At 45.9% G+C, this 24,488-nt stretch overlaps 1 protein-coding gene across 4 annotated transcripts in view; it reads left to right on the top strand.

Annotated features, from left to right (window-relative positions):
- The window catches only part of DOCK3 (dedicator of cytokinesis 3), a 568,180-nt gene that overhangs the window by 516,819 nt on the left and 26,873 nt on the right, over positions 1-24,488 (top strand). For 3 of the 4 annotated variants that reach the window (XM_087867015.1, XM_087867013.1, XM_087867012.1), the window contains 7 exons: positions 996-1,144; positions 11,034-11,119; positions 13,487-13,513; positions 13,650-13,745; positions 17,437-17,497; positions 18,009-18,102; positions 20,112-20,260. In XM_087867015.1, the coding sequence (XP_087723141.1) occupies positions 996-1,144; positions 11,034-11,119; positions 13,487-13,513; positions 13,650-13,745; positions 17,437-17,497; positions 18,009-18,102; positions 20,112-20,260 (662 nt within the window). The remainder of the gene's footprint in view (positions 1-995; positions 1,145-11,033; positions 11,120-13,486; positions 13,514-13,649; positions 13,746-17,436; positions 17,498-18,008; positions 18,103-20,111; positions 20,261-24,488) is intronic. The other variant, XM_087867014.1, reaches the window with a different exon arrangement.

Below are 24,488 nucleotides of genomic sequence, written 5' to 3'. Positions count from 1 at the left end.
TTCCCCCCCTTTTGTTTTTGGTGTAAATGGCATTTTCTGGTCCTCAAGAACTGACTTTACTTGGCTGTAGCAATCATTATACAGGCCCATACTTTGTCTCCTTTACAGTCTTTGAAGGACTGAAAGCGGAGCTCTAAAAGATGGCTCACTCCGTTTCACCATGGCAAGGAAGAGAAAAATTCTGTCCCACAGTCCTCAGGACTGGCCCTGCCTTCTGGGAACATGCCCCAGATTGGAGGCCAGTCAGGGGGAAACCTGCATCACCCACTTCCCATGGAAAGACCGCCTAAGAATGTTGGAAGATGTGCTGAACTGGTCTGAGTAGATGTAGTGCTTCCATCAGAAGTACAATGTGAAGACAAGGGGCAAGGATGGGGAGGAGTACAGACAGAGTCCCTGAACCATTCTGTCTGAGCAGGGCTGTGCAGGAGGCTCGCGCTCACTCAGGAGGAGGCCTCTTGGGTGTACTTGAGCACAGGCAGTGAAGGGGCTCATGAACTTCCGGTCTCTAGCGGCTCAGCCAGGGGCTGTGAACATCTTACCACTTAAATTCCTCTGGGCTAGCGGTAGAAACTGCAGGGATGGTGCATTGTGTTTAAACAGAAATATATGGATTTTCCTTGCTAAATAAACACTGAACGGGACAATCTGAAACTATCATACGGCTACTCAGAAATCCTATTCTGTCTAAAGTAGTGAACTCTGTTCCTTGACTTCAGAATGATTTTCAGGTAGTTTGCTAAACCTCCCATAAATTCTTTGGAAAGGTAGTTTTTGCCTGTTGAACATTTGTTTTAGCTGGGCTGGGCCAGTTTTATCTATGAACTCTAAAAAGCCAAGAAAAGGAGTATCTCAGAAAGCCATACGGGAGAGCTTGCTTTGTTCTCAGTTGCTTCCAGGTCATTTGAAAGTATGTATTGTGGCCCCACATGGGAAGCTTCCACAGAAGGAGCAAAGAAAGCATAAACTAATATCTATTGGGTTTTGTTGTTCAGGTGAACATAAGATCCACTTTATTCCGGGAATGATTGGTCCTTTTCTGGGTGTGACGCTGGTCCCACAGCCAGAAGTGCGGAATATCATGATTCCCATCTTTCATGACATGATGGACTGGGAGCAGAGGAAAAATGGCAACTTCAAACAGGTAAGACAACACCTGGCAGTGTTCAGGGTGCTCTCCTCTGGATGGACCCCTTCTGTCCAGGCAGGTGATCCAAATGGCCAGACTGTGGTTCCAGTGGGAATAGACTATAGCTTGGTCATCTTGAATCCTGTTCAAGGGTTCTCCCTTGCTTGGCAGCCAGAATCGATTTGTGGATTTTCTTTATGAAGTTAGAGGTCAGAAAAGAATCACAGGAAAGAAATGAACATCTTAGAAAGAAACTTTCTGTTCAAGGAGAGAATGGCTTGGGACTGTAACCTCCCAGCTTCATTCAGGAGAAGGCCCTAGGAGCATAATGTCCTTCCTCTCTGGTGCATGGTCCAGGCATTTCTAGGACTAGAACCAAGACCAGATGACTTCTCATGGCTCAGGGTAGCCCAGAATTTCACAGACTCCTGCACAGAGTGGTGGGTCCAGGAGGTATAAGCCCCTAGCTTCTGACTAAATAGCTTCAGGCTGTGCCTCTGGGCAAATCTTCTGCTGCCTCTAGGGTAGAGGAGATGGCCCCTGCCTATCTATGTGTAGCTCCCGGGAATAAGACTAGGATCAGTAGGGATCAGTGGTAGGGAAGCTGATTCCAGCTAATAAAAGAAGTAACTTGCTAGCAACAGGAACTGTCCAGTGTAGTCTGGCCTGCTTTAGGGGGTGGGGAGTTCCTCTTTGCTGGTGATTCTCAGGCAGACGCTCCCAGGAGGACTCTAGGAAATTTCTGTATTGGGTTGGGGACTGTACCAGTTCCCCACTAAGCTCCCTTCCAACCCTGTGACTCTGGGATGAACCAGTGATCTTAAAGTGAGTGACTATAACAGTGAAGAGCAGACTAGGCAAGCAATAATTTTTAAATTCTTATTTATTTTTTAATTTATAAACAGTAAAATTCATTCTTTGTGATTTATAGTTCTATAAATTTTGGCAAACACATAGTCATGTAACTACCACCACAATCAAGATATTCTAAATTCCTAAAAATTCCATCTTGCTACCTTTCTGTGGTCAGACCTTCCCCCTATCTTTAACCTGTGGCAATCATTGATCTATTTTCCACCCCTGTAGGTGGGCCTTTTCCAGAATGTCATGTGAATGGAATCATGTAGACTGTAGCCTTTTGAGACTGACTTCTTTCACTCAGCATAATGCCATCGAGAGATTCACCCATGCTGTTGCACGTGTCAGTTTTTCTATGGCTGAGTAGTATTCCATTGCAGTTTATTCACCATTTGAAAGACATTTGCATTATTTCTACTTTTTGTTGATTATGAGTAAAGCTGCTAACAAATATTTCTTTACAAGTTTTGTATGAATATAAACTTTCATTTTTCTTAGGTAAATATCTAGGAATAGGATTGTTGGATATTGTGGTAAATGTATGTTTAACCTTATAAGGTGCTATCAAATTTTATTCCAAAGCAACAATACCATATTGAAGTCCCAACAGCATTGCATGAGAGTTATAGTTGATCCGTATACTCACCAGAATTCGATATCATCTCTTCATGTGTTTATTTTAGCCGATCTTTTTTTTTAAAGATTTATTTATTTATTTATTTATTTATTTATTTGAGAGAGAGAGAAAGAGAGAGGAGAGCACAAGTGGCAAGAGGGGCAGAGGGTGGGGAGAGAGAGAATCCTCAAGCAGACTCCCCACTGAGCGCAGAGCCTGACATAGGGCTCAATCCCAGGACCCTGAGATCATGACCCGAGCTGAAACCAAGAGTTAGACACTTAACCAACTGAGCCACCAGGTGCCCCTATTTTAGCCATTCTGATAGATAGAGTTGTATATCATGGTAGTTTGTTTTTTTTTAAGATTTTATTTATTTATTTGACAGAGATAGAGACAGCCAGCGAGAGAGGGAACACAAGCAGGGGGAGTGGGAGAGGAAGAAGCAGGCTCATAGCGGAGGAGCCTGACATGGGGCTCGATCCCATAATGCCGGGATCACGCCCTGAGCCGAAGGCAGACGCTTAACCGCTGTGCCACCCAGGCGCCCCTATCATGGTAGTTTTAATTTCCATTTCTTTAATGACTAATGTTGAGCATCTTTTAGTGTGTGTGTTTACCATCGTGATATCTTCTTTGGTGAAATGATTATGCAAAACTTGTGTCCATTTTTTAATTGGGTTATGTTTTCTTATTGTTGAGTTTTGAAGGTTCTTTATGTATTCTGGATGTCAGTCCTTTGTTGAATATGATTTACAAACATTTCCTTCCAGTCCTTAGCTTGTCTTCTCATTTACCACAAACAGTGTCTTTCACAGAACAAAAATGTTTAATTCTTGTGGAGTCCAGTTTCTATAGATCATGCTTTGGGGATCATATCTGAGAACTCTGCCTAACCCAGGACCAAATTTTTTCTCCTGTGTTTCTTCTAGAGATTTTATAATTTTATATTTAGATCTCTTACCTATTTTGGGGTAACATTTGTATAAAGATGTGAAGTATGGGTCCAGACTCTTTTTTTTTCTTTTTCCCACATGGTTGTCCAACACCTTTTATTGAAAAAAATACTATTCTTTGTCAAAATTCAGTTCACCGTATGTGTTAGGTTCTCTTTCTGGACTCACTAGTCTTTCCATCTATGTCTTATCTTTTACCATCACCACACTGTCTTGATATGGTAGTTTTATAGTTAGCCTTAAAAGCAAGTGGTGCCAATCTCCAAATTTGTTCTTTTTTTTTTTCCAATATTGTCTTAGCCATTCTAGTTCCTTTTTCTGTTAAATCTCAGAATTAGCATGTCAGTATCTGCAGAAATTCCTGCTGGGATTTTGATTGAGATTACATTGTATTCTAGAGGTCACATTGGAAAGAATTGATATCTTAGTAATACTTAATACTTCTAGTCCATGAAGGCAATGTGTCTCTCCATTTTTTTAGATATTCTTTTATTTCTTTCACTATTTCTGCACACAGATCTTGTACATGTTGTTAGATTTATATGTAAGTATTTCCTATTTTTTGGTGCTATTATAAATTATTTTGATTTTTAAATTTTATTTTTCAGTTGTTTGTTGCTAGTACATAGAAATACAGTTGTTTTGTATACTAATATTATTTCCTGCACCCTTACTAAACTCACTCATTAGTTCCAGAAGGTTTTTGGAGATTCCTTGGGATTTTCTATTTAGATAATCCTATCACCTTCAAACAGAGACAGTTTTATTTCTTCCTCTCTAATCTGTATATTCCTCCTTTCCTTTCCTTTCCTTTCCTTTCCTTTCCTTTCCTTTCCTTTCCTTTCCTTTTCTTTTTGTTTAGAGAGAGAACGTGTGCAGGTGCAAGTAGAGGGGGACAGAGGGAGAGGGAGAGAGAATCTTAAGCAGGCTCCACACCCAGTGCAGAGCCCAACGCAAGGCTCAGTCTCACAACCCTGAGATCATGACCTGAGCTGAAATCAAGAGTCAGACATTTAACCAAACGTGCCACCCAGGAGCTCCTTTTTTTTTTCTTACCTCATCGCACTGACTGGGACCTCTGGTCTGGTGTTAAATAGGAGTGATGAGAGTAGACATCCTTGCTTTCCTCTTAGTCTTCAGGGAGAGCATTTGGTGTTTCACAGTTAAGTATAACGCTAGCTCTAGGTTTTTTATAGATGCTCTTTATCATGGGTAAATAGCATTTAACATAAGAATCCATTTTTGGAGTGTGCAGCTCTAATGCCCTTATTTCTTTGGGAAATAATAACTTTAAACAGAAAAGAATTGTTGCTTTTCTGTTGTCACAGCCTTCTAATTGTGAAAAATTCACAACAGCCTGATGAGAGAACCTAGTTACCAAGAAGTAGATGGCATTGAAGAACTGCACCATGAGTCATCGGAGTCTGTTAAAAGAGGGGCTAGGCTGCATTCCCCCATTGCTACTACCCAATAAAGAAGGTTACCTTTGTGGAAGACTAACTTGGAACTCATTTGTCTCACACTTTAAGACTCAGCTGTCAAGTTGTGTTCTTTCCCTCATTAAGACTGTCATGGGGCACCTGAGTGGTTCAGTCAGTTAAGAGTCTGACTGTTGATTTGAGCTCAGGTCATGAGATTGTGAGATGGAGCCCCATGTCGGGCTATGTGCTGGGTGTGGAGCCTGCTTAAGATTCTCTTTCTCCAGGGGTGCCTGGGTGGCTCAGTTGGTTAAGCAGCTGCCTTTAGCTCAGGTCATGATCTCAGGGTCCTGGGATCAAGCCCCACATCGGGCTCCCTGCTCAGCAGGTAGTCTGCTTCTCCCTCTCCCTCTGCCCCTTCTCCTGCTAGTACTCTCCCTCCCTCTCTCCCTCCCTCTCTCTCTCTCTCTCTCTCAAATAAATAAATAAAATCTTTAAAAAAAAAAACAAGATTTCTTTCTCCCTTTCTCTCTCTGCCCCTCCCCCATAAAAGACTGTTGTGAATAATTGATATCTAGCAAGACATGTAAACCTTGTTAATCCCGGTTAGAAAAATCTTGCTGCTGCTTCCCTATCAAATATTTTAAAAGAGTGGTCTACTTTTTGCATCCCCCCTTTCCGTTCCCACCCTCCTACCCGTCCAGTCTAGTGTGTATTGCATACCCACTTCTGTTGAAGCTGCTCTCTTCAAGATCACCCATAACCTTCTTTTTTTTTTAAGATTTTTTATTTATTTATTTGACAGAGACAGCCAGCGAGAGAGGGAACACAAGCAGGGGGAGTGGGAGAGGAAGAAGCAGGCTCCTAGCAGAGGAGCCTGATGTGGGGGTCGATCCCAAAACACTGGGATCACGCCCTGGGCCAAAGGCAGACGCTTAACGACTCTGTCATCCAGGCGCCCCCACCCATAACCTTCTAATCACCAAAATTCAATGACTTTTTTTTCTTGATTCCAGTTGTGCTTTCCACAGCTTTGGCTCTGTTAATCACTCCCCTACTTCTTCCCACCTACTAAAAATATTTCTTCTAATTATAAAAACAGTAGTTATTTAATGTAGAAAAATTAAAATTGTAATAAACTATCATGAAAAAATTTAATCTGTAATCCTGCTATACTAGTAACTTGGGTGGGAGGCAGGGTATGTCTTTTTTAGAATTTTTTTCCATACATCGAGGTTTTTAAGTTAAAAAATTGAGTCATTGTGTATATTGGGGTTTGGGGGACCATTGTGTGTATTGACTTTTAATCTCCCCTTTTTAGTAGCACCCTGTCATCACTGTCTCTTCCTGTCAGTTAATGTTCCTTGGTACTGCATTGTCAGTTTAGAGGCCACAGAGTATTCCATTGAGTGGCTTAGACCACTATGTTTTTATTCAGGCTCCTAGTTGTAGAAACTTAGGTTCATTCCAGATTTTTGTTGTTAATATTGCAAAAAAAATATCCATCCCTAATTATTTGCTTAGGTAAACTTCTCACCTGTAATTGCTGGATCAAAGAGCAAAAGCTTTCCTTAAGTTTTTACAACAGCACTTCTCAAAACACTGCTGTCCACTGATTTCTCAGACTGCAGGCCACCCTCTCTGTGTGCCCTGTCCCAAGCACTGAGCGTGCTGAGCTGAGTCAGCTGTTGTCCCTCCCTCCTCTGTCAATGAGCTAGCTACTGGGGACCAGGGCTGTTTCTTGTGCTTTTATTCCTTAGAACCCAATGTGGTACCTGAGACATGCTAGATTCATGGAGATAAAAATCAAAACTAACATTCATGGAGCACTTCCAAGAGCTAGGGCACAGGGACACCAAAGAGGACTGTTAACCTCTGTTACTGCTTCATAAGCGAGGAAACGTAGGCTGAAAGAGGTGAATATCTTGTTCTGAAGTAGGCAGGTGTTGTCACAGAACAGATGTTTGTTGAACGAATGAGTAACAAGGTGTCACTTGTCACTTCAGGAATATTGGTTCCATAGAATAAAAGTAACTCTGCAAGCCTGAAATTGTATTACCAATTATGACACGATATATTTGAAGAACTTAGCATTTCATTTGACTTAAAGACATTGGTTTTGCATACATTGATCTTCAGCATTCTGTATTTTGGATTTCTCAGTTTCTCCTAATAACTTCTTCCTTTATCAGCACTGCAGAGGGTGATGAAGTAATGTCCCCATAGCCTTCCATCACCAGCTCCTTTGCCTAACTAACACAGAAGCTCTAACACTTGAATAGGTATCAGAACTACCCGGAGGACTTGTTTGAAACAGATTGCCTCTCTCCTTCCCAAAGTTCTGATCCACTGGGAGCCTGAGAATTTGCATCTGTTTTTTTAAGATTTATTTATTTACTTGAGAGAGAAAGCACAAACGCACACAAGTCGGGGAGGGGCAAAGGGAGAGGGAGGGAGAGAATCTTAAGCAGGCTTCACGCTCAGCAGGGCTCAATCTCACGACCCTGAGATCGTGACCTGAGCCGAAAACAAGAGTTGGACGTGTAACCAACTGAGCCACCCAGGAACCCTGAGAATTTGCATTTCTAATGACATCCGTGATAACTGATACTGCTGGCCCAGGGACCCATTTTGAGAACTCCAGGGAACTGCTGCACCCATGTGTGCACTGTTATACTCTGCTGCTCCAGGTACCCTACCCACCTTTGCCCTGTTCTGGAAAATACAATCTACCTGTACCTGCATGTGTGGAGAGAGATCTCCTGTTATAAACAGACCCTTCTTCCCTGGGAGGCTTGTGGCCAGCTGATTGTCTCAGTAAGACAAGACAAGATTTGAACTGAGAATGAGAGACCTTGGCCTCTGGGCTTGACTCTCCCTGACTTTACATGACCCCAGGAATGTCCCTGCTGAAGCCTCTTCTCCACACAGAGAAAGACAGATGGCATCAATCCCTAAGGACCCCTGGTCTCAGATTTCCTCTTTTCTCTTGAAATGCATATTCAAGCAGCTGACTCATCAGGCCAGACATAAATGTATGACAGTCTCCATCCTGGCCACGTAGCAGACCACTATAAACAGGACCGTATTTATTCATCCATTCTCATTTTCTGCTGAAGGGATTTCAGAAGCCATAATTGCCTTCGATGAATTTCCTAATTCAATTATTTTTTTATTACTTCATTGCCTTAAGACTCTTTGGCTCTATGTGAAGTGAGAAAATGCTTCTGTTATAGCTCATCATTAAAAGCAGCCATGCCATTTTTGTTTATATGAAGTATCTCTATATATAATACCACAATACCACATTTTTTTTACAAGACCACATTTTAAAGGCTAATTAGGGGTTTAAAAGATTTTTATCTCACATCACTTACAGCTAATTTCTCACCTCAGAGTAAATCCAGGGAGGCTTATTAGAAACGTGGCTGAGCACTGCTGAATGCCTTGCAGATCAGTGGGGTGGTGGGAACAGGTACAGTCTTGCTCCTTACAGTTTAGGAATCCAGTAACAAATGCAAGGGCCTCAGTGATGAGGCAGTGGCAGTGGCAGAGGCAGCAGCCCCAAGGGCTTAAGTCCTACGGGGACAAATAGTGGAGCATTTTATCCTGAAGGAGAATCTCTGAAGGAAAGACTCATAACTTGCTCAAATCAGAATCATGTCAGCCATTACCGTGAGGACTAGCCCTGCAGCAGGCTTCCTTTGTGACTGGCTGACTAGAGGGTAAAGTTCTAACCAAATGTATTTTACTCACACAATGTCTTTTGAATGAACAATTTTTAAGAAAAAAAAATTTATTTCACTTAGCATTATCTCCTCCAGTGCCATCCATGTCACAGCAAATGTTGAGAAATCGTTCTTTCTGATAGCTGAGTAATATTCCATTGTATATATGGACCACAACTTCTTAATTCAGTCATCTGTTGAAGGGCATCTCGGTTCTTTCCACGATTTAGCTATTGTGGACAATGCTGCTATGAACATTGGGGTGCATATGGCCCTTCTCTTCACTACGTCTGTATCTTTGGGGTAAATACCCAGTAGTGCAATGGCCAGGTCATAGGGTAGCTCAATTTTTTAACTTTTTAAGGGACCTCCACACTGTTTTCCAGAGTGGCTGTACCAACTTGCATTCCCACCAACAATGTAGGAGGGATCCCCTTTCTCCACATCCTCTCCAGCAATTGTTGTTTCTTGCCTTGTCAATTTTTGCCATTCTAACTGGCGTAAGGTGATATCTTAGCGTGGTTTTGATTTGAATTTCCCTGATGGCTAATGATGTTGAACATTTTTTCATGTGTCTGTTAGCCATTTGTATGTCATCATTGGAAAAGTGTCTGTTCATATCTTCTGCCCATTTTATGATTTGATTATTTGTTTCTCGTGTATTGAGTTTGAGAAGCTCTTTGTAGATCTTGGATACCAGTCTTTTATCTGTAGCATCATTTGCAACTATCTTCTCCCATTCTGTGGGCTGCCTCTTAGTTTTTTTGACTGTTTCCTTGGCTGTGCAGAAGCTTTTTATCTTGATGAAGTCCCACAAGTTCATTTTATCTTTTGTTTCTCTTGCCTTTGGAGATGTGTCATGAAAAAGATTGCTTTGGCTGATGTCATAGAGGTTGCTGCCTATGCTCTCCTCTAGGATTTTGATGGATTCCTGTCTCACATTGAGGTCTTTCATCCATTTGGAGTTTATCTTCGTGTATGGTGTGAGAGAGTGGTCAAGTTTCATTCTTTTGCATGTAGCTGTCCAATTTTCCCAGCACCATTTATTGAAGAGACTGTCTTTTTTCCACCGGATGGTTTTTCCTGCTTTATCAAAGATTAGTTGCCCAAAGAGCCGAGGGTCCATTTCTGGGTTCTCTATTCTGTTCCATTGGTCTGTGTGTCTGTTTTTGTGCCAGTACCATGCTGTCTTTGTGATCTCAGCTTTGTAGTACAGCTTGAAGTCCGGCATTGTGATGCCCCCAGCTTTGTTTTTCCTTTTCAGCAGTTCCTTGGTGATTCGGGGCCTTTTCTGGTTCCATACAAATTTAAGGACTATTTGTTCCAGTTCTTTGAAAAATGTCATCAGTATTTTGATCAGGATAGCATTGAAAGTGTAGATTGCTCTGGGTAGCATGGACATTTTAACTATTTGCTGCAACATGGACGGCACTGGAGGAGATAATGCTAAGTGAAATAAATCAAGCAGAGAAAGACAATTATCATATGATTTCTCTCATCTATGGAACATAAGAACTAGGAAGATCAGTAGGGGAAGAAAGGGATAAAGAAAGGGGGGTAATCAGAAGGGGGAATGAAACATGAGAGACTATGGAGTATGAGAAACAAACTGAGGGCCTCAGAGGGGAGGGGGGTGGGGGAATGGGATAGACTGGTGATGGGTAGTAAGGAGGGCACGTATTGCATGGTGCACTGGGTGTTATAGCAACTAATGAATCATCGAACTTTATATTGGAAACCGGGGATGTCCTGTATGGTGACTAACATAATATAATAAAAAATCATTAAAAAAAAAAAAAGAAGGGGGAATGAGAGAGCATGAGAGACTATGGACTATGAGAAACAAACTGAAGGCTTCAGAGGGGAGGGGGGTGGGGGAATGGGATAGACTGGTAGTAAGGAGGGCACGTATTGCATGGTGCACTGGGTGTTATACACAACTAATGAATCATTGAACTTTACATCAGAAAAAATAAATAAAGGGCTACTTAAACATAGAAAAAAAATTGACAAAGGCCTCTTTTGGATCCAAAATACTTTTCTTTCCAGGGAATCCTTGCCTTTTGCCCCTAGACTGGGAAAAGAGTATCTGAGGTGTGTAAGTTCCAACTTTAATTTAAACCACTGGACTGGGAGGCCTTCCTAATCGAGGGAGGCAGGGTGGTTTCTTGGTGCCACAGATGAGATCCTGCCTTCCCCAGGATTTATTTGGTACAAGTTAAAAAATCAGGAAGCAGTTTCCCAACATCCTCACCTGTGGCAGGAGCTGGATTTCCCATCCTTCCTCTCAGGTCAGCTCAGGTTTACGAAGTCTCTGCTTCCTTCTAGGTGGAGGCCGAGCTGATTGACAAGCTGGACAGCATGGTATCTGAAGGGAAAGGTGACGAGAGCTACAGGGAGCTTTTCGGACTGCTGTAAGCTGTTTCAACCCCTGGCACCTCAGGGAGGGGGTGAAGTGGGCTGATGAAGGGGTGCAACCCGCGCTGGGCAGGCTTCAGAGGGTGGGTATCAGGAGAGACCTGGGTTGTCCTAGTCAACAGGAAGATGGCATTATGGCAGCAAGCTCTCTCAGGGATTGCCATAGTTGACTAAAGAGGTAGAGACAGGCGGTTAACTCTGAGCTCTTAGATTTGCTGGTAGGAAAAGGGTCATCATGTGTCTTCAGAGCATGCACTCTATCCAGTTGGGCAAACAGCCCATGGGGACTCAGCAAGGGCTCAATGTTGGCATTCCTAAGAGGATAAAAGTTAAATTAAATCCCTGGTTTGTAAGATGGTACAATCAGCTTGGAAAAAACACTACCATGGGTATTGTGACTTTAACAAGTTGTACCCACTCTCCAGGCCAGTTTCCCTGCTTGTGAAACAGGGTGGTTGTGCTGAATGATGTCGGGGGTTCTCCTAGGTCCACCATTCATAGCTTCTGTCTTAAACTGATGGAGGCCAAGAGACCTTACAGGACTTGCCACAGGGCTAAGTCCAAAGGAGGGACTCAGGGGAGCCATGGTCCTCCTAGATAAATAGTGATGTTGGACACTTTATCTTCCTAAAAAACAAAATGTTAAGACTCTTAACTCGGAGTCTCTTCCCATCTTACTCATTACTTCCAGCTTTAATATTTTTCTTTGTTTTAGTGCCATTTTGAAGACAAGCCTGTAATGTATTTTTCCAGTAATAATACTGTACATTTACTTAGAACTTTACAGTATACAAAATGTGTTGATATTTCTTACTTAATCCTCACAACACACCTGTGAAGTGGGCAGGGCAGAAATTATCCTGATGAATAGAGGTGATAAAACTGAGCTCAGGGAAGTGTTAGCATGCCCTCAGTTGAATGACCAGTGAGAAACAGGTCTGTGGGGGGAAGACCCAGATCTTCCAATTTCAGGAGGGGGTAATCGTTCTGCTATATCCTGCCCACTTTGTTCCTTGATGAGTCACACAATAAAATGTGAATTTATTTGAAATTTAAATAATTATGATTTGTGAAAATGAATCCATACTTTAGTATTGTTCTTTTCGCTGAAAATGTTTCTAATTGTGGAAATAATGCAGAGAAATCTCTTCGTAAGTTACTAACGGATGATTTTACTGCAAAGGAAAAAGCACACAAATAACTTGCAGTTACTAACTACCTGACCAAGTAGTGTTTCATAAACTCTTCTAAATCATGTCTGAGGGCTGAAAGCCGCTGAGAACCATGGAGCAGCATTTCCCAATTTGTGTTTTGGGGAAGATACTGGGGAAGAAAATAAGTGGATCATGGGCTAATCAGTTCAGAAAAGATTCAATTAAAATTGAACAGGCCTCTGTACTGTAGGACTTCTCAAAGCCTACAATACAAAGAAAGTTGTGAAATCTCTCCAACAGGAGTGTGACCAACATTTCCCAGGCTTGTTTGCTCACAGAATACCTTCCTCAGTCCTCCAGGACAGCAGAGCTCTGTAGAATAGTTTAGGAAGTACTGACACAGTGGCTTCATCCACACAGCTCAGAGGCCAAAGCAATGGTGCTGCCTTCTCTCTCTAGTAACATGGGTCACAATGGAAACCCTCACAGACTTTCCCAAAAACCTCAGCTCAGCCCACACACTGTGTGGAGAAGACCATCACTGTCATGGCAGCATTAACAGCAGCCAGACTGGCCTCTAGCTCAACCTACCATTCCAGGTGACTTTCATGACTTTCAGGGAGTAAGGGACAGTGTGGAAAGGAATCAGCAGTGAGACCTGGACCCGGGCTGATCACTGGAGCAATCGGAGTCCAGGTCATCGTACCCTAGGAGAGATCTGTGAGAAGGCAGAGAAGCCAGAGGCTGCCCTGAGGTACCAGGAGCCCAGACTGGCAAATGAGAAAAGGACCTGGGAATTTAGCTCTCAGCTCTGGTCCATTTCACAGGGAAGCATCCCCTGACAGTGGAGATGACTAGGTCTAGCTCCTGGACTCACTAACTGCCCTTCATACTGGACCTTCAAGACTAGTCAGAACTTTTTCTTGGTTTACGTGGAAAGGTTGGTTTGTATGTTTGCCGAGGATGCCTCTTGAGCAGTGATAGAGGTAGACAGCCAACTGCAAAGCCAGGTCCATCCTCAGTGGGCTCTCACTCAGCTGCTGTTTCAGAACAAACCTCATAGCATACACCAAAAGGGCCGGGGCTTTAAAACCCCTTCCTCAGTTCATTGGCATCCTTAGGAACTTACACAGGAAAATGGAAAGTATGCTCATCTGTTCCTGCCAGTTCAGTAATCACCTTGTCTTTGCTTTCTGCTGCATGGAATAGAACCCAGCTGTTTGGGCCCTACCCCAGGTAAGACTGCAGTGTGGTAAGTCTGCCGTCTCCAGATCCATCACAAGCCCCACAGGTTCTGGGACCTCACTCTGGTGCCCAGGGAAGGCTCATGAATTGTATATTGTGTTTGTTTCCTCTACCCTCCTACCAATAGCCTGCTGGAGAAGGTTGAACAGGAAACATGGCGTGAAACCGGCATTTCCTTTGTGACCTCAGTCACCCGCCTCATGGAACGCCTTCTTGACTACAGGTATATTTTCAGGCACCTACCTACCTGACCTCTTCTCTGATCAGGATACTTTCCTCAGCAAGGACATCCCCTGACCTTAAAATTGAGACCATGTGGCCTTCAGGGGGAGGACTGTTCTTTTTTTTTTTAAAGATTTTATTTATTTATTTGACAGAGAGAGAGACAGCCAGCGAGAGGGAACACAGGCAGGGGGAGTGGGAGAGGAAGAAGCAGGCTCCCAGCGGAGGAGCCTGACGTGGGGCTCGATCCCAGGACTCCGGGATCACGCCCTGACCTGAAGGCAGATGCTTAACGACTGAGCCACCCAGGCGCCCCAGGGGGAGGACTGTTCTGGTTTTGGGTGCCATCACCAGTCATTAGGAATCTACTGATGGCCAAGGAGAGAGAGGGAAAGAGCCTTCTCCCAACGGTGGGCCGGGGCTTCCTGGGATCACCCCTAATATGTGCCCCCAGGGGGCATCCCAGGGACATGCAGCCATCTGGCTTTCCATCCAGAAGGGTCAAGGCTCAGAGGAATGGCACAACAGAGCAATGCAGGAAACAACTGTAGGTCCTTTGTGCAGATGTTCCTGAGGGCCATATGGCAGATGGGCAGGGAAATGTCACGTGGTACAGAAGTGGGACCTTGTAGGATTTCCAGTTGGTTTTTCCAGGGACTGGGGACCCTACTTTTCCATGCCTCTACTCTTTGCCTGAAGTCTGTTTATTTCTGTCCCTTGGTCCTGTCCATGAATAGATTAGAGGAAGCAGACTGTGAGCTCAGAGATCTTTATGTTGTGTTCAGTCTGAGAGTTCATGTAAAATTAGTTTTTTCATGAAGTCTTGCCTTCTGTCATATCATGGCTTTTGAATTACTCCAGAAGTGGCAGTGAAACCCCTTTTGCAGGCTTATTCTCTCAGCAGAGTTCTTGGGGTGGCTAAGGGTACCTTTTGGGGGCCTAGAGGAAGGTGATAGGGAATGAGGAAGAATGACAGAGGAAACCCATGGCCAAGCAATAGTTGTCTCCTCTATGGTACAAGATGTGCAAATGGCAAGGGAGAGCACTTGCAAACTATGTATCAGGAAATGAGGGAGTTTGGGCCGCCTCCAGCTGCCGCTGAAGAGAGGGCACTGCTATGCCAAGTCTGTCCAGTGTACTAGCCGGACGTGGAGATGGAATTCCTGAGAGATGGCCTCACATCTTAAGCATACCCTCTTCCTGTAGCACAGTTGGGCTTGTGTGAGTTTCAGCCCATTTTTCCTGAGCCTTAGGAGGTCACAAGTGGCTTTTTGGGGACCCCTTTTAGAATAGTGGACTCCTTTGCTCATGCCACATCCCCAGCCTTCTCTGCACCTGCCATCAGACAGGGAAGAAGGGTGGACAAAATTCTGTAACCTCCCTGCACTGAAACGTACACACACATACACACACACACACACACACACACACACACACACACACACACACACTGATTATACAAACAATTAATATGTTATACTCCAGAATGACCTGAACCTAGAGTGTGAGACTCAGTTTTAGACCAGCATGAACTTCCTCTGAGTACCTCTTCAACATTTGTGTTAATGTCTTCAACTTTTGTGTGAATGATACTCTATATCAGATATAAAGATGCTCACTGGTGGCTTCTGTATTTCCCAGGTGAGGAAGCAGAGCCCCTGGGGGTTGGGGGTGGGGGGAGTGGTTCTTAGTGCCCTGGAACATGCAGGGACAGAGCTAGAGTTGCCAAGCCCTTGGGGATTTAAGCAGAACACTCCACCTGTAAGAGAAGCTGGAGGTTATGGAGCCTTCCTTTCTCAGGCCTCTCCAGTCTCAGTAAGAGCTGCCCTGGCCCTGGTCTAGGTCAGCACAATGGTCACAGCCAGATGCTTCAGAAGCCTCTTAGGAGAGTCTTCCCTATTCATCCTCCAGATAAAGAGTGCAGGAGAACAATGGCTGCACCCAAGTCAGAGGCTTTAAAAGGTGTCCTCTCTGTTGAGTAGCCACACGGAAGTGATACAAAGCCACACAGAAGAGAAGAGTTAGTTGTCAGCAGTGCATGGGAGAGGCAGTCATAGCGCACAAAGGTTTGTAGGGAATGGCCCTGGTATCAGTGGGTTGAGGCCAGTGTTTTTCTGTTTAATTGACTTGGCAGTAAAACTCTAGTTATGGCCAAACAGAAGGTGATGCCTGGTAAGTGTTTCAGATGCTTTCTAGAAAAAAACAAACCATTTAATGCCAGAGTAGCTAGTTGAGATCTCACTGCCCTCTATGGGGCCAACTTATTGGAGAGACAGATGCCTCCTGCCACTTTGTGTGTTGCTTGTAACAAGTTGACCATCTGGCCCTCCTCTTGAAAAGTCACAGTGGTTTCCTGTCCCTGATAGCACCAAAAGACAGGTTCTGCAGTGGCATGCTCAGGTCTCCCATGTCTGGCTACAAAGGAACCAAATGTCTATGGGTGACAGGGAAGCCAACCAGGAGGACCTAGGTTCCAAATCCCACAAAGCTGCCAACTCTGATAGTAGCCTTCCAGAGAAGGAAGGCCACTTGACTTTGTGGAATACCGTGAGAGTTGTGTAGATTGATTTTCAATATTCCTTTCTTTCAAAGAAGTCATCTCTCTGGGAGCTGGATTGCAGCTGGGAAGGTGGGGATAACTGAGTTTGTCAAACAATCACCCGGAGGTTCAGTGACTTGGACTAGGGTTCCTGACTCCCAGCTGTGATGTTCCCTACTGAGATGGAGCAAAGCCAAGACACTCTCTCCGCCTGATCTTAGCGTTCCACAAACCTGCTTATGCAGCCTCTCCCTAACCCACGGCTACACAAGGAACTGTATCTGTATACCGGAGCAGTATGTGGTGCCGCAGAAGGAGGCCCCACAGGCAGATGGGACTCTGACTGGCTGTGTGTATAGGAGACTTCCTGCAGGATTCGCCAATCTGGTTCTCCTTCTCCTCTGTCTCCTTGTGCCAAGCCTCTGGTTCTTCCAGAGGAGCTTAGCTTTGATCCCTCTCTCCCTAGGGAAGGATCCATTCTCAGTGTTCCAATTATTCTGTGTCTCACAGGCCAGCCCTGAAACCCCTCCTACACCCAACCCTGCCCTGCTCAGCTTGGCATGAATGCAGCCCAGCCCTGGCTGAAGCTACCCCTAAGTCAGAAAGAAACACCAAACGTGTGCTTCTCACTAGTGCACAGGAAGGACACCATAGGGAGAAAAGCCAGTGAGGCAGTTAACATGACAACCATGCCATGGTTGCTGTAGCCACAGGGTCCTGAAGCTAGGTCCCTAGAGTAGAGCATCTTGGCTTCTGTTGAACACTATCCTACAAAGGGAACTTTCCCTGTCAGAAAAGCTCTGTGCCTCTCCTTCTGAGGACTTGGGGATTCAACATTCTATCTACTGATACACTCTTCTGTGCTGAGGATACTGGTCGGTGCCGCTTTATGCCCTAATGTACTATCTGAGCTCTACACTCTGCCACCATAACAAGGGGTTCAGTTGAACAGAGACCTTTGAACCCTAGAAGTGGGTCCAAAGCTCAGAGGGAGCTCACTGTACAGTCCCCATCTGTGGAAGCATTTTCTGTTGGAGAGCATCCTAATTTCAGGTTTAGTCATACTAATGCCTCTGTGACCCTGGTGTTCTGTGCATTATCCCAGAGGCAGCACTTCATGCCATGGGACATTCATTTGTGTTCTCCCATCCAGGGACTGCATGAAAGGAGAGGAAACAGAGAATAAGAAGATCGGCTGCACTGTTAACCTGATGGTGAGAGGACATGGGCCCTTCCTCCTATCTGCCCAGTGGAATGGTTTCTGTCCTACACTGCGGTGGGCTTGGCCCTTCTACAGTGGCTCTAAGCCTAAAGGTCTGAGTCAGGATATCAGCTCTGTCACTGGTATCTTGGAGACCTGCACCTTGTCAGTCACATTCCCACTCGGGAAAGGAACAACATGAGCTTCTCTCTTACAGAACTCCACCCTGGCCTCTTGGCAAGGTCCAGTCAACCCTGACAAACCCTAATTCCCAGTCTGCCTTGGCGCTCTTCCTCTTTCTCCCTACTTAGGACTGCCACAGATCTGCCACTGGTTCCACCACACGTGGGGAGCCGGTGTGCCTTCTGGCTGGTCCTTTCTCTTTCCGGTGCTGGGTGCCTCCACGGCCTGCCCTTCTTCTGCGCAGTGCACCAAGGGTTTTGGCCAGCTGCCTGGAGCTCAGGTATGGCCACTACAGATGGAAGCCTCTCTCATCTTGATGTGTGTTTCCTTCTCTCTTACAGAATTTTTACAAATCTGAGATTAACAAAGAAGAGATGTATATCCGCTACATCCATAAGCTTTGTGATATGCATTTGCAGGCTGAAAACTACACAGGTAAGTGGAAGGGGGACAGCGATGCCTCCCCCTGAGGACAGACTGGACAGGAATGCACAGCTGGCAGAAAAAGGCTCTGAGCTGGTGCCTGCCAGATCTTAGCAGAGTGGTGGGGCCTGTGCTGTGCCCCCACCTGACTCCTTTCCCTCAACTCCTTTGTAACATATGGAGGAGAGAAAGCAGGCAGAAATTCCCCTTGTGCCATCATGCCTCTTCTGTCTGAGGCTGTTCTGCTCTCTCCTTGCCTCCTGTCTACCGGCTCTGAGGCCTCAAGGGTGACCTCCAAATTCTGATGAGCATCCTGAGCTCACTGTCACTGTCCATGAGCAGAGCCTTTCTGAAGACCTCCACAGCCAGAGCTAAGTGAGGTCACACCACAGAAATACCTACCTAACCCTGGGACTTCCAGAACTCACTGGCAGAACTGCCTCGCAGCCTAGGCTCTTCCCCCTGCAACTGCACAGCAGCCCCACTTTGAGCTCCCAATGGAGAGTGTGGAGAGTCCAGAGGGTGTTCATCTGGCTTTCTGAGAGGCCAGATGGGGATCCTTTCATTGTATTTACAGTGTAACCTGTTCTAAGGCCTGTTCTCTTTTTTTGAGGGGGCTGGGCAGAGGGAGAGAGAAAGAGAGAATCTTAATCAGACTCCCCACTGAGTGCAGAGCCCAACGCGGGGCTCAGTCTCAAGACCCTGAGATCATGACCTGAGCCGAAATCAAGAGTCAGACGGTTAACTAACTGAGCCGCCCAGTCTCCCCAAGGCCTTTTCTCATAGAACAAATTGAAAAGCATTTCAGCCTGCCTGTCACACCGTTTACTGAGCACCACTCTGAGTCAGGAGGGTATATGCATGCATGTGTCTCCTGCCTGATCCCCTTGTGCCATAGTTGCTAAGCCACGTCTCTGGTGGGGTCAGGAATAACATCTGAAAAGGATATAGTCAGGAAAGAAGAAGATTTCTCCCGGTTTCCTAAGTTCCAGAGGGAGGCCTCAAGTGCTTCAGGGTCTTGTCCCCGGAAAGAAAGGACTTCCGTCCGGATCCAGTAAGAAGGCCTGTGCATCCCTAGGCAGGAAGGTCCGGTGGCCAGAGCACAGGCAGAGAAGCAATGATGAGTAGCCCGGAGAGTGGCTTGCAGGCAGGTGTATTTGGCTAAAACTGGAAGTGGGTTACAGGATCGTTAGAAATGAGATTCTTCACAGTCATGGGGAGCGAACTTGAGTAGGGCCTTGAAGGCCGGGAGAAGCTAGAGCTAATTACCTTGCCAGTAGGAGATGCCCACTAAAAATGAGCAAATAGAACAGGAAACAGTGGTGATTGTAATTCAGTGTGACACATGCCTTAGAATTTAGGGAACCGTAGTATTTAGTTGCTGTTGTTTTATATAACCCTCTCCAACAGTTCCACATGTTGGGTAAGGTGTCCCTGGTCCTCTGCGCTGAGTCCAGCATCAACTTTAGGCTCCTCCAGGAACGGCGCTTCTGGCTGCAGGCCCATCACACAGCGATCACCATTTTTTTACACTCCTCTCTGGTCCTTTCAGAAATTGTAGAGATAAGGGCCATGCTGAGGTCAGAAAATGGTGCTTGAGGCACTAGGACTGGCTTAGGGAGGGCTGAGAGGAGCCTTGGTCAGTGCCTAGCACCAAGAGCCAGTCTGAGAAGGTTGGCAAGTAAGCTGTAGTCAGTTGACCAGAAAGGAGCCCAAGAACTCTCTGACATGTCAGCGTCTCCCAAAGCAAGGCAGCCTGTGTACAAACCCAGGTAACTGGGCCATACTCTATCTGGAGCCCAGCACCGGTGATCAGGCTATGGGAGGAATGTGTCTACGAGGATCTTAGGCCCCTTAATGCTATGGGCAGCCCCTTTATCTCATCTTTGGTATGCAGTGTCCCTGACCTGGGCCGCACATGCCCTGCCCTAGCATGGTGCTTAGCCTAGTCCCCCGGCACGAGGCGACTCCTGGACCCCTGAGGAGAAGCCCCTGGACCTCCCTATTGCCTGTCCCCACAGAGGCCGCATTCACCCTGCTCCTCTACTGTGAGCTGCTGCAGTGGGAGGAGCGGCCGCTGCGGGAATTTCTCCACTACCCGGCCCAGACAGAGTGGCAGCGGAAAGAGGGGTTGTGCCGCAAGATCATCCACTACTTCAACAAAGGCAAGGTGGGTGTCAGTAGGCAAACCTTTCAGCTCTTCAGCGTCTGCTGAGTGCGTGGCATCGCGACACCATAGGGACGGGCAGAAGCTACAGAGCGTGGCGTGTGGGGCGGTGAGTGGGTGGATGCCGTGTGTGTATTAGCTCTGGAGGCAGCATGATTTTCCTCTGGGGGAATAAATATATGACAGTGTAATTCTGTGGCTTGGAAGCCAAGTCCAGACTGAGGGCGTGAGAGACAACCCCACAGACCAGCTTGGCACAACTATACATGCTGACACTCCTACAGCAGGGGCTCCTGAGCCCCCACTTACATTTATTAGATTTCCCTCAAGAATTGATGTAGCTTTCCTCATCCGCCGTAGAAAATATGAGCTGTGAAAATGAGTGCATTTTAACATTAGTCAAAAGAGGCCTGTCCTGCCTCTAACTGGTACATGTTATCTTGGATTTCCCTCCCTCACAGCACAGACTGGACTTGTCTCACTGGGGTTCTTCCCCATCAAGCTGGAATCTGTGGGATTGGCAGGCACTGTCAGCACTGGTTTAGGCCTCCTGGGGACTTGCCAGCCATCCTGCTCCCATCTCCCAGAGGGCTCCTTTTGGGGCCCTCTGACCACCTACTGTTGGCTGTGGCCCATGTACTGGAAAGGCCGGTTATGTGACTTGTGGATGCTGTTTACTCGTTATTCAGCTTTGAGTAGGCTTTAAAAAGCTGAATTTGGATCACTCAGTGAACTGTCGTGGCTGAACCCCTGACTAGAATGGAAATTGGGGTTTTTTAATAAATTTTTTCATCATTAAAGAGAAAGATTTAAACATTAATGGCTTTTGCCCATAAATCAGATAACATTCATCAGTTTTATATAACATAGGAGAAATCTTTGTCGAAAGCATTCCCCCATGCAGGAAGCTTTCCAAACCCTCAGGAGCTCTCAGGTAACCTACCCCAGAAAGGAGGCCCATGTGCAGAGCTTGGGCAGCCTCGTGTGACTGAGCCACAGTGCCATCCCGAAGCCTCCTCTCCTTGCCAGTCCAGGGCCGGACTTAGGGCCCCACACCAGTACACTTTCAGGCCTGCCTTTCCGGCACCCAGCCCACCCGGAGCTGCCATCTACCCACATGCCCAGCACGCCCTGCCAGGTCAGGAGTGGCATGAGCACGGTGCGAGTGTGCGTGAGTGCTTTTAGTGCAGTAGTTCTCTTTGCTTTCTTGGGCACAGAGTACAGAGTGGAGAGTAAACGCAATCTGATGGAGCCTACCAGTAGTACAGTGGTTCCCCTCTTCACACCACACTGGTGTTTATAAAAGGAGGTTTACAGCTTGGTATAGACAAGAGAATCAAAATGCAAATCCCGCCTGCATATTGTAAATAAGCAGGACAGGGGGAAGGAGCAGAGGCTCCATAGGCCACCTTCAGGAGGCTCTCCCACTTCTTCCAGCAACCCTGTTTTTGCTGTGAGTTGCTGGGAGAGCAGGTTCTGTGCTGAGTGCGGACCACTCAGTGAGCCCCTTCGTAAGCTCATCCTCAAGCAGATAGTTATCAGATTCATCTTCTTGGGTTCATACAGAAGGTCCATCTTCTGTGTTTCTGTGCCTCGGTACCTGATAGAACCAGTGGATAAGGCTAACCAGGTCTTGAAAGCCTTCAAAGTTTTTTTTTTATTGACTCGAAAAAAGCAAAACCTGGCTGTTGCAGAAAAAATGTTCCTGTAGGATTCTTGGTGCCAGGATAAAAACTACCTTGGCAGTAGGAGGAGGGCAGAAAAGAAGACTCTGGGGAAGGACACTTAAGGGGTTCTAGCCCTCAGACTGCCAGCACACCCTGCCTCGAAAGACAGGCTCTTTGCTTTTCTTACACACACTCCCAGCCTCTGTTATCTGCCTTGTACAGACAACCCAACGTCCTGTGGTCCCATGTTTATTTCATGAGCACCCAGAAGGATGGAGTCAGAAGTCCAAATCCTGGTCATAGTCTAGCCCAGGGCCATTCTGTCCAGTGGTGAGGCGGTTAACCTAGAAGTCTGCCCCAAGCTGGACTGGGCTCCAGTCCACAGAGGGTCAGCACTCCCAGGCCAGACAAGGAGAGAAGAACACTCAAAGGGTCTGGCAGAGTGGGAGTTGAAAGAAGGAAGAAGAGGTGCGAAGAGGGGAATCGGTCCTCCATCCCAGGGCAGAGGGAGCAAACAGGAAGGGAAGCTGGACAAAGGCCTCTGACCCTCTTTATCTAGCATACAGACCACCAGTACTGGAGCAGCCTTCTCTGTGGAGCTGGGCTTGGGCTCTCCTGACTGAGGGTAACTGTCGCCTATGCTCCTCTGAAGGAACGATGAATCTGTTGCTTCTAATGGGCTGTGTGTAAACAGAAGTACAAAGACTACCAGTCTGGAGTCCCCGGCCTTCGCCTTCCCTTCCAGTTTGATTAGAATGAGCCCTAAGTCAGTGTAACATTGGTGCCGTCCCTGTCAGAGGGACCACAAGGATGTGTAAAAACACCCATACGCCAGAGCTGGTGGAAATAATCGGATTTCAGACATCGGTAAGGAGTTTTAGAGTTGGCTTGCCGCCTGCCAGAAGGAAGGAGACCAAGAGGAAAGCTATAGTGGGGCTGCAGTGTATCTGCAGCACATCCCTTACCTGTGTTGAGAGGCACCTCTCAAAGCCCCCAGACCCACCATGTTCCGGCACAGTCCCCTCAGGCTGGCAGAGTGTCTTCAGACTTGGCTCTGACTCACTCTAAAGATAATTGAGGGGTAGGTGGGAGGAGGGCTTGGAGCAAGAGGGCAAATTACACAAATTAGGGCAGAAATGCCAACAAGGCAGATGAGCATTGATCCCAGTAGGGGAGAAGACCTGCTTTACTGGGAGCTACCGTCAGCAGACTGAGTGCCTTTAGCCTCACGTGGGACCCTCATCACCTAAATGAGCAGTTCCCCCACAGAGCGCTCTCGGCAAGTTGGCCAGAAGTCTGTGCATGGCTCAGTTGCTTAGCCAGCCCCATGGAACTGCCTGCCAGGCAGACCCTGCGGCAGATCCTTGGCTGAAACCTGCCCAAGTGGCGCTTGGAGCCAGAAAGAGGGCTGACATGTCCGCCTTGAAAGATGCAGTATGGGAGTGTAAGAGGTTTTCTAGCCCACTAAGGCAGAGGCATTGTATTAACTCAGGGAGCCAGAGTCTATTTTAAAATTCCCTTTGGTTTGTTTTAATATTTTTAATTGGTCCTGCAGTTTGAATCCATATGGCATTAATTCTTTCAAGGGATAGAAATAATATGTTCTTTTTGAGAAACACAGTCCCAAATGACATAGTGTTGTCTTCCCTGATGCTATTTCAAATATTATTTTTTTAAATGTAGTTCTTATTATTTAAACATTCATATTGAAATATGACTGGGTGAAATTATATGATGTCTGAGATCTGTTTCAAAACCTCTGCAGGGCAATATGTAGTAGGGGCATAAATGCTACAAGCCTGGCAATGAGCTGGGCATTGTTGAGGCTTGGTGATGGGTACCTAGGGTTTCATTCTTCTATTTTTCTATATGTTTAAAATGTCTTATAATAAGAAATTTTAATTAGCATTTAGAAGTTGGGGAGAAGAGCCTAGCTGAAATATCAAGTAAACCAATGATTCCCAATCTAACAAAACAAAGAAAGCACTGTATTAAAAAGCAGAGGAAATGGGCAGTCTGGCCCTCAGTAAAGGCCCCTTAAGCCCTCCTCAGGTGCCTGTTATGTGGGCCTGTCACCACAGCAAGGGCCACACCACAGAGGCAGCCTGGGATCTAGGCTGGATCATCTGAAGCCTTCTTTAAGACTGGAATATTTCTAGAAAGGATATTGTCAGGCCCACTACTAAGCGTTTGGGTAGCCACTTCCTGCTTGGCTTCCATACTGTTTCTGAGCTTCAGTGATCTTAATTTAATAGTCATTGTTTCCACCCAAGTTTCCATTGACAGATGAATAGATAAAGAAGAAGTGATACATATATACAATGGAATGTTACTCAACCATCGAAAAGAATGAAATCTTGCTGTTTGCAACAACATGGATGGAGCCAGAGGGTATCATGCTAAGTGAAATAAATCAGTCAAAGAAAGACAAATACCATATGATTTAACCCACATGTAGAATTTAAGAAACAAAACAAATGATTAAAGGGAAGAAAAGAGAGAAACCAAGAAACAGGCTCTTAACTATAGAGAACCAACTGATGGTTACCAGAGGGGAGGGGGTG

This window comes from Ursus americanus, chromosome 14 (genome assembly GCF_024610735.1).
Source record: "Ursus americanus isolate L20-20 chromosome 14, mUrsAme1.1.p, whole genome shotgun sequence".
NCBI lineage: Eukaryota > Metazoa > Chordata > Mammalia > Carnivora > Ursidae > Ursus > Ursus americanus.
This window is presented reverse-complemented; position numbering and strand designations above follow the sequence as displayed.